Source organism: Triticum urartu, chromosome 6A (assembly GCF_056163025.1).
Source record: "Triticum urartu cultivar PI428250 chromosome 6A, HENAU_Tu73, whole genome shotgun sequence".
NCBI classification, from domain to species: domain Eukaryota; kingdom Viridiplantae; phylum Streptophyta; class Magnoliopsida; order Poales; family Poaceae; genus Triticum; species Triticum urartu.
Genome location: NC_141878.1, coordinates 539,221,529 through 539,231,342, shown reverse-complemented (window position 1 = coordinate 539,231,342; position 9,814 = coordinate 539,221,529). Strand labels below are relative to the sequence as shown.

Sequence of the window (9,814 nt, the reverse complement as noted above, 5' to 3'; positions counted from 1 at the left end):
ACATGAGCAGCTACAACCTTTTTTTAAGGATGAGACGATGAGCAGCTACAAACTTGATACTGTTCCTGGTAGTCTCATTCTTCCAAAGAAAATTGGAAAACAAACTCATACATTTCAACACAGTCCCTTCTTCACATAAACTTCCAGTTTAAATGAAAATACTATTATTTTTCGATGAATGACACTTTATTACTTTAAAGGTTTAAGCATTACGCCCGGCCTCTGCATCAATGAAATACTAATAGCAACAAAAATAACTTAACAAGAAAACTCCGACAATATGGACCAAGATTGACTTGGTAGTAGATCAAATCACATGCGTCCAAGCATGAAATCAATATTTCTCTTACAGAACTAAATTTCGACAACCACGTAAGCTCTAAACATTGTTCTTGATTAAAAGGACAAAGGATAAAGGAATGGAAAGTCTCACCATCAGTACTCAATAATGTTTGCACGCAATATTTTTGTCCGAACAACCACAATCAATATACATCCACACTTGCCTCAAGAGGCAAAGTAGAACCCCCCCCCCCCCCCCCTGCAAATTGGGTCCGAGAAGAAGAAATAAATGCAAGAACATAAATAGGGAAAAGGAAAAGGAAAATGAAGTGTATTGATGCCTCGAGAACATACGACCTTGGCTCCTTCGCACCTAAGGAATGAAGAAACAATTTGCAATCCCAAGACTGATGGTGGTTTCTACACTGTTGAATCTTTAGATGCATTGGTAAATGAATATATAATGAAACTGCAACGATACAAAGCTACATAGATTCTTATAAAAGAATTAACTACTCAACTCAAGGCATGTCAGAAGATGAAAATTATTTGCATCAGACCCATCAGAATTAGCTTTTGCCATGTAGTGTATGAGCCAAAACTGAGCATTTACTTATCGATAAAAAGCATCGAGCATCATCAGCTATAAAACAAACTATATTTTCCTAATAGATGGTACAGGCATGAAATACCCAAGAAGCAGTCATGAGAAATCTGAACCTTTCTCGGGTTTTCTTTGTGTAAATAGGAGTCATTTTTGTCTATGTAACCCTCAGAGCACAGAACCAAGCATGAGAAATCTGAACCTTCCTCGAGTTTCCTTTGTGTAAATAGGAAAATTGAAATCCTTTGCCACACATCTGAACCTTCCAAGAAGCTGCTATCAGGGTTACACAAAGCCAACAAAAACTACTCTGAAAATTTCATTTATAGCTAGAGAGCTTGATCCTGACAAGCAAAATAGACAGTCATGTTTTTATTTGACAAAAGATTTTGGCATATTTACCTCAGTTTAATTAAACCTCCAACGGGGATGATGCAGCCATCGTTGCAAAAGCTTCACCAGCATCAGAAGTTGGAGCACCCCGCTGAAAGGGATAAGGTACTCTTATCCTGTCATTGTAGTAGAAGAAACAGAGACGTTCATGTTACTAAACAGCAAGGTTGGTGCAAATGGAATAAGCATATCTTTAGAAAAACAGCAGCAGCGGTCGAGGATACCTAGCGCGGCAGTCGCCTGCATATGGTGTCTGGCCATCCAGGTGGCCATGGTGCGTAGGATACAGCGCGAACGTTGAAGTCGATGTTGTCGATGTCTATCCCTTCCCCAGAGAAGCTCCTAACCCCTGCACACTGCTAACAATAGCTCTCTATCGTGGGTTAGTTCTCTCGCATGATCAACAGCACACCCATCGGTAGCTCGCATTAGATTTAGAGTATCAAATATAGTAAAGTTTCAAACAATATGAGCACTGTCCTAACCAGCCCCAAGATACTTATGTGGTTTTAGAATTCTTTCCCTGACATAAAATATTTTGAATTTCCTTTGCCCATATTAATATATACTCCCTCCGTCTCAAAATTCTTGTCTTAGATTTGTCTAAATACGGATGTATCAAGTCACGAGTATGTATCAGTGCCAAGCAGAGAATGCAAGTTTAGTCAGATAACCCACAACAGGGATATAGTTTTCAGCAAATAAACATCATACTGGCCAAATTATATTAAGAAGTGAAATGTACAAGATTCACCTTATGCTTGGAAAGAGCCTTTCCAGCCATCTTTATCGGTCACCAAACACCATCATAAGTCTTGATGCTTGATGCTTGTTCTAAAAAAGCATAAATGGTTTATCAGTGATGCTTGATGCTTGTTCTAAAAAAGCATAAATGATTTATCAGTGCAATTGATTGAACATGTAAAAAATCATAATATACCTATTATTACCACGGGGAGGTAGCACTGTAGTGTTTTTAAGATATGCACAAATTTAGAAGCTTAGAGCTGATTCAGTTCAACCAAGTTGCCATTTTCCGGTGTTCATCTGGAGAACCTGAAAAAAAGGAAAACTGCACAATAGAGGCTATAGAACATTCACAGGAAGTGCTCAACAATGCAATACCAAAATTTAATATAATGAGCGCGCTTATCTTTGAACCTAAAAAGGATAAGAATAGACACCCAGGACATACATATATATATACATAAAAAACAGCCACCTCATACCAACAAATTAGAAGAGAAATTTCTTCAAACAGGTTGTGGGCAAGGTGAGTAAATATACTCCATATATCTACTGAAGTCCAAATGGACAGCTTGGCTGGTGAGCTTACAGATCAGGTACGAGCTTCTCGTAAAAAGTAGCAATCTAGGATTCTAAATCTTTTTTCTAGTTGCCAACGCAAACAAGTTAAAAAAATTTAACAAGAAAAAATGCAAAGAGGAAAAAAAGGCACAACCATCCACGCAGATGAACCGCCTCAAAGTCTTCTAGACTCATACGATCTATGGTCATGCCATCACCATTAGAACATGTACGCATCCAAGGAAACGCCAGCCAGCGAGCCAGCTACCCCCGTCGATCCAGATGCATCAGCGCCGCGATCGGACCAAGGAGCCGCCGCGCCGTCGATGCCATGGTAGGGACGCCCGCGCCTGACGCCACCGAGATGAGCGGCGGGTGGCCTGCCTCCAAGAGGGGGGGGGGGGGGTGAGGGCGTCAAGCTTGGAGGGAAGATAGGGGCAAGGCGGCAGAAGCTGGGGCTGGTCGAGGAGGGCGGCGGCTTTGATGTGCGGCGCGACGGCGAAGGGATGGAACGGCGGCGGCGAATGCATCGGCGGCGGCAGAGGGATGGATTTGGGGCGAAGGGATGGATCGGCACGGGCATTGCAGCGGGGAAGAGGGCGGCTCTGGGTGGAGCGGCGGCGGCGGCGAAGGGATGAAGGGCGGCGGCGAAGGGAGACCTTGCTCGAGGGCAGGAGTCGTCGATCGCACGTGCGGGCGATAGGTTTAGGTTTTTTTGTCGCTGGTTAGTTTTCGTAGGTCTTTTTTCGTTGGTTAACCATCGTAGGTCTTTTTTCGGTCGTAGGTGCATGGGTGCGGGTTGGGTCTCAGCACGAGGTTTTTTCGGTTCGTGGTGGCTAAGTTGGAGGTGGGAGAAGGTACCAAAAAACATAAGAGATGGGACTAAAAAAAACTTAGAAGCGAGACTACCAATTGCTCCATTAGGAATAGAGATTCTGCCTAGCTTTTGCTCCATTCATCACTGTGGGACACCACATATATTAAGCACTGGGAGATGGGCAAAAGAAATGGGAAGCAATCTGCTTCATCAAAAGTGCCGCGTTTCTGGGGTTTTATAGCATGAAATCTCGAAATATACGTACTATTTTGAGAGGGTAAAGTTGTATGCACCACACCATGTGGTATCGTACCAACGCTTCACCTGTGCGTATACGGTAGGCAGATATCGCCCTACTTGATGGTCCCGATTTTCAGTGATACCAGCAGTTCAGCACACACACACACACGGTTGTTGGCTTGTTATTGCTCGCCTGGGCGTGCACAGTTCAATCAGCCTCGTCAGAGCTTTGGTTCTAGGTACAGAACAGTGGTTGTATTTTACGAACGCACAATTCATGTCAGGCTGGTACTCGGACACGATACCGAGATAGGGACATTGATACACTGACAGGCAACGCAAATGCAGTCCCCAGATGCCAAATTGTAAGGCTCTAATCATGTTTGATTGCATGAGGCATTAGACATGGGAAATACTCCCTCTCATCCATAATAATAGATGGCGCAGTTTTAAACTAAGGTCGAAGGGAGTAGATTTTTAGTCCCACTCTTACTTCGTACACCGTGGAAATTAATCCGGGATGGAAACCTGCTCATGGAAGAAATTGGCAGTAGTAGTTCCAAATTGAGAGGCCATGGCAGACATCGGCGAGGCGGAGTCGCACTCTCCGACATTGAGACGGATGGCCTGCAACCCCGAGCACCAAAGGCTGCGTCGTGGTGGATGTGTCGGCCTTCGACCACGACGGATCCATCGAGTCATGTGAGCCGGTGTGCGTCTCATGTTCTACTCTACCTCGTCGGCGATGGCATCAACACTGCGAGGAGTGCAACCAACCGCCGGACATGGGCACGACAGAGCCGGACATGCTCTACTTGATATTAGATTTCACGTGCATGTAATTGTATGGATGTAAGGATTCGTAATCGTAATTGAGGTATTCGTTTGTGGAAACAAGTGTGACCGGTCATTGTCCGTTGAAGGAGTATTTAACAAAAAACTACCACAATTCGTGAAACTGTGTCTAGAAACTACCACTTTACAAATTTGTGCCCAAAACTACCATTTTTTCACTAATCCTTGACAAAAAACTACCAAGTCTGAAAAGAGCCCGATTCGGCTTTTTTAAACGCGTTTCTGACTAGTTGAGCCCACACATCAGTGTCTATCTTCTTGCTCCTCCTATATCTCTTTTAGGCATTTCAACAAACACCTCGTCTTCGTGCCTCGCGGCAGGGAGCTCGCCGGCGAGGTAGTTGTTGGCGAGGCCCAGCACGGCGGTGCACCCCTCGGCGCACGCGTTTCCCTTCGGGCTTGAGTCGCCGGAGCGAAGGATGGGGGAGCTGTACTTGACGGATTCGCCGCGCCGCGTGAGGGCGGACGCATCCCGCGGTTCCAGCCTCCACGCCATCGGAGCGACGTGTACGACCATGACTGGCCCCACCCCACGCTCCCGCGCCTCCGCGTCCACCACGACGAGACGACCCGCGGCGGCGCCTCGTCTTCGAGACAAGAGCAGCCATGACCGATCCCGCCGCCGCACCCGTAGTTTGTGCCGCAGCAGAGGTACGCGGCGCAGACCTGGCCGCACCCGCCACACTACAAGCTGCAGTTTTTGCCGTAGCCGCCACAATGCTATGCCGGGGGCGAGGCCTCGAGCTCTCGCTCGGAAGAGCCAAAGCCACGGATTCACGAAGACCCGAGGCTGGAGGAGTTCAAATCGGAGTTGCTCTGTTCCCCGACGAAGCTGGAGCAGCTGGTGATGTCCCGCTCGGGGCCCTCGGCGCCAGCCGGCAAGGCAAGGAACATAAGGGAGCAGCCGGCGCGGGCGGCAAGGAGTAGCAGGAGCAGCAAGCGCGGTCGGGCGCGACCATGGCTGAGCTCGAGCCCGGGCGCGGCGGCGGCCATGACTAGCTCCTCCCCGGGACGGCAATGTGCCACGTCAACGCTTACGTGTGGGCCCAACCAGTCAGAAACGCGTTTAAAAGAGGCAAATCAGGCTCTTTTCAGACATGGTAGTTTTTAGTCAAGGATTAGTGAGAAAATGATAGTTTTCGGCACAAATTTGTAAAGTGATAGTTTGTAGGAACGTTTCCATAAAATGTGGTAGTGTTTTGTTAAATACTCTCCGTTGAAGTCGGATTTGGTGTATCCAAACACACTGCAATGCTAGGTTGCTTCTTATTCTCAAAGAGGTTAGGGAAAGACCTATGTATTTACAAGGAGAACTAACTCTCACGACGATCTTGGTCACAAGAATATAGAATATCTGTCCGATTCATCTAACCCATCCGCTTCATCCTCAGTCAGCCTAGCCTCTTGTTCTGATGATGGTAATGGTGCCCTTCCCTCCGGTCCTGATCTTGGTGAGGCTGACGACCGCCTTCCCGGACAGGCCCGGCCGGTTAGTCGACGACACGACGGGGCCGCACGCGAACTGGCCGACGGGGTGCCGCACCGGCCTCGCCGGCCGCTTGAGGATCCTCCGGTTAACATCGTTCAGCGTGTCGCCGTCCAGCACCAGCGGCTTCACCACGGCAAACGGGTACAGCACCCCCTCCTTCCTCCTCCCTGCGCCAGAAAGAAAGAACGAAAAAAAAAAACCGTCGTCAGCCTGCCACCCACGTCAAACAAAAAGATGGCGGCCCATCCTAGAAGCCGGCCACCCCCTGGCGCCGCAGGGCCAGTTCAGCGGCTCAGCTGCACACATGCGCGGGTACTAATTGCTCGCCGGTCGGCCACACCCACACCCACCTGCCAGCGAGGAGCAGGACGAGGAGGACGCCGGGCCGCAGTTATTGCCGCTGCCGCTGCCGCGCCCTGCAGTAGCCTTTTGCAGCGGTGGCCGGGGAGCAGCAGCAGCCGTGGCGGAGGAGGGTGGCGGGGGCCCTGCCGCCGCTCCACAAGCTTCTCCCTGCCCCGCTGCCGCTGCCGCTGCCGCGCTCCGGCCCCCCTCCCCCTGCCGCTGCCCCCTGCCCGATGCAGCGCCCTCCTCTGCAAAGACAACGCCGCTCCATTTAGCAGTTATTGAACACAGTGTCATCACAGTAGAGCGCGCGCTGCCATCGTCTCAAACTGTATTGATTGATCATCGGAACATGGCGCTTCCAGTGAATCATGAATGCTCTCATTGGATTTTTGCTGTGCGGTGGTATTACGTAGTGCTAGCTTAAGCTCTGTGCGTGTGTGTGTGCGACGAAATGAGCTGAAAGAAAAAAGAGGGCGTGCGATCATCACCTGAGACAAAGCCGCTGGTCTCCGGGGCCGGGGCCATGGTGCTGAGGTCATGGAGGAGCGCTCCCTCGCCGCTGCTGGGATCCCAGAAGCTCTGCGTTTTTGCGCCGTGCCGAGCAAGAGACAAGCACAAGACGACGGGTTAGAGAAAGGGTGGAGCAGGACAGCATGCCGCTCTCTGCGAGGAGACACGGACACGACTGAACCAGTAGTACTTTCTTTTTCGTGTCCATTAGCGTGACAGTGACGGTGAGGTTACAACCTTTAATTACTGTGCTTGTTGTCTAAAGTAGTTACCCAGGATTAGTAATTAGAGAATATGTGTACTCTAGACGACGTGACAGCAGACACCTAATAATAATAAAGCAAGCAGAATAGCTACTCAGGGTTCGGGTTAAAATTTCAATGTTCGTCGCACGGCCAATGTTGCTGATGAGGTGATGATGCAGCAAAATTTTCAGTAGTGATTAGCGAATACTCGAGCATCTAGCTCCAGCGCCGAGCCATGGCGAGTGGACAATCCTACTACTGCGTCGCTAGAGATCATCATCGGCCATGGGGAGTGGGGCGAGAGCTCACCTGAAGAAGGCACTGCAGGTCCTCGCTCGCCATGGCCGGGCACCGCGGCGGACCCTCCCCCGCAGCCGTCCTCTGCCGCTTGCTCCGGTCGCCCCACTGCGCGATGGCGTCCTCCAGGTAGCCGCCCCCGCCGCCGCCGGTCGACGCCTCCGACGACGACACCGGCGACTCCTCCCCCCCGCCACCTACTGCGCCGCAAACATCCAAGGCTCAGTAAATACCGCCACACCCCACAGCCAATGCCTCTAGAGTTGGTCTAGACTAGACCAGCCACAGTGCCACACGCGCAAGGTCAGCACCATCACGGGCACGCACGCACGCACGTACCGACGTGCGTATGCGTGTGGCGGTAGACTAGACCAGTCTCGCGCGCGTGGCATGGCACGCAGTGAAGGAGTAGGTTTCTTACACGAGGGCAAGCCCGGGAGCGCGCCATGAATGCCGTCGCCGAGCTGGCACCGCACCAGCTCCTCCCAGTCCCACTCCCACTCCCAGCCCCGGTCCGGGAGAGCGGGCGGGGCTACTACGCGGCGGCCGTCGTGGTGGTGGTGGCGGCTCTGGAGCGCCATGGGCGGCGTCCGGGTGAGGTGGCCGGGAGTGGAGTCGTGGAGTGGAGTGAGTGATGTGGCCTCGCCCTCGCCACTCCTCCCTCCCACGCGGCCGGCGCCGGGGCTTAAATAGGCCGGGCTTTCTCCCTGGGCCGCTGCTTTCGTGGCATGCGCCAAACCAAAAGCCGCGTCCATTTCAACTTGGGCGACGGCGCCTCCATACAAAGCGGTTTGGATCGTGTTTTTGCTCGGAAGAAGCGGGCAAGCGGTCAATGGGAAAAGAAGGAATAATGATAATAAACGGGCGAGCAAAAGAGAAAAGGGGAAAAGGGTTGATGCATGTTGGCCCGTTCCTCGTGATTCGTTGCGTTTGATTGGCCTTTTCCATCGTCATCGGTGGACGGATGTTTACGGACCCATCGGGTGCGTGCAAAAGTTTTCGAGCTGATCGAAAGCGGAAAGCGAGTTCGATTAAAAATCATGCAAATACGAAACGATTTCCTCTCGCAAAGAAGCTACTAGACTGTTTTTCTTTACACTCAACCCTACGAACGCATGCACATGCATTTCATAGACAATGAGAGGCCGTCTCCCACCGAATGAACATCGCCAAAAATTGTAAAGTGAATCTGAAATATTTTGAAATGCAAGATCTACAGTGTATATATAGGTTGTGTGATGGGTCATTTTAGAGGGATTTTGCGGCAGGCCACGTTCAGCTCGTCCTTTGTGACGCCGCGGCCGACACTGTTCACGTGAGGGTGGAGTTAAATGTGCCGGGCAGGGGTAAAAAGAAGGAAAGTTGCGAGCATAGCACAGCGTGCGCACTGTTTGGAGTTTTGGTCGTATCCTCGTGCTGCAGCGGGCGGGGACAGCGACAGTGGCTTTAGCGTCGTTCCATGAAAATCTTTGGGAGGAGGAGGCCAGGGATATTTGTTTCGTTACATTTTTTCTTTTTTCCCCCTCTCTTCTTTGCTTGAGGATAAGTTTTGGGCAGCAGCAGCTGCGATCCTAGTACAGCCACTGCGACGATCTCATCATGGATCCATGTACTCCGGAGTACTTGGCGGCCCAGCTACTTTGTTGTTGCTGGGGTTCACATATCCATCGCCAATAATGATCGTCGGATCGGACGGACCACAAGCTTGCTTGGATTGTTTGAAACGTTGCAGAAGTGGTGGTAGTAGTAGGAGTGCTATGGCTATCAACATGCATGCTACGAAATTTTCCTGAATCTAGTCCAGAGAGCAAAACGGGCCGAAGATTTTTTGGTCTTTCGGTGGAGATTGCTTCTGAAAAATGTGTTTTACGGTGGTGCCAAAGGGTTCGGATTTAAGGGAGATCTAGGATTTTTCTTTTCTTTTCTGTTGTGACATAGAAAGATTGGCCTTCTGCCATTGTAGATTTTGTTACCACTTTAAAGATGGATGATGGATTGATTGTACTATCCATGATCAGTCAATCTATCGAAGCGAGGGAAGGATCAAAAGAAGAGCGCTCTGAACTCTCAAGTCTGAATTACTCGTACATCTTAACTTGCATCGAGATGAATGGATCGGCAAAGCGCGGTCCAAAGGAAAAGAGTGACCAAACCATCCTGGGACAGAACGAGCCCCCTAAAGGAGGTCAAAAAACGGGACCGAAACAGTATATATAGTACTTAGCACTGACGCGCATCCATAAGCCGACCGATCCCGCTTTTCCCCCGTGTCGAGGCCGCAGAGAGCTCGTCGATATCCCTTTTCCACCCCCTAATATTTACTCACTCACTCACACAATCATCGATTCTTTTCGCGAGCGGTCAATGCAAACACGCGCAAAAAGGAGCTAAATTTCACCGCTCGCCGGTCATCTCCATATCGATCTACT

General features: G+C 50.2%; 1 protein-coding gene and 1 long non-coding RNA gene across 3 annotated transcripts; both read right to left on the bottom strand.

Annotated features, from left to right (window-relative positions):
• Window positions 1-541: 541 nt before the first annotated feature.
• LOC125508812 (uncharacterized) lies at window positions 542-3,495 on the bottom strand. Its single transcript, XR_007283771.2, has 3 exons — window positions 2,220-3,495; window positions 1,504-2,113; window positions 542-1,395 (listed from the first exon to the last, which is right to left on the bottom strand). It is a non-coding gene; the product is annotated as an uncharacterized LOC125508812 (long non-coding RNA).
• A 1,110-nt stretch (window positions 3,496-4,605) lies between these two features.
• LOC125555953 (uncharacterized) lies at window positions 4,606-8,077 on the bottom strand. Of its 2 annotated transcripts, XM_048718756.2 has the most exons (5): window positions 7,807-8,071; window positions 7,398-7,585; window positions 6,822-6,912; window positions 6,339-6,578; window positions 4,606-6,155 (listed from the first exon to the last, which is right to left on the bottom strand). In XM_048718756.2, the coding sequence occupies exons 1-5, from the start codon at window positions 7,964-7,966 to the stop codon at window positions 5,896-5,898; spliced, it is 939 nt and encodes a 312-aa protein (XP_048574713.2). In that variant the 5' UTR covers window positions 7,967-8,071; the 3' UTR covers window positions 4,606-5,895. The 2 variants fall into 2 exon arrangements, with proteins under 2 accessions (XP_048574713.2, XP_087384805.1); XM_087528679.1 differs by lacking the exon at window positions 6,339-6,578 and having other exon boundaries at window positions 7,807-8,077.
• Window positions 8,078-9,814: the final 1,737 nt, after the last annotated feature.

Coding starts and splice junctions, on each gene's coding strand:
- LOC125555953 (XM_048718756.2), bottom strand. CDS start 7,966: ATGGCGCTCCAGAGCCGCCACCACCACCACGACGGCCGCCGCGTAGTA. Junction 6,913..7,397: donor ACCTGCAGTGCCTTCTTCAG/GTGAGCTCTCGC, acceptor GCAAAAACGCAG/AGCTTCTGGGATCCCAGCAG. Junction 6,579..6,821: donor GACCAGCGGCTTTGTCTCAG/GTGATGATCGCA, acceptor TTGTCTTTGCAG/AGGAGGGCGCTGCATCGGGC.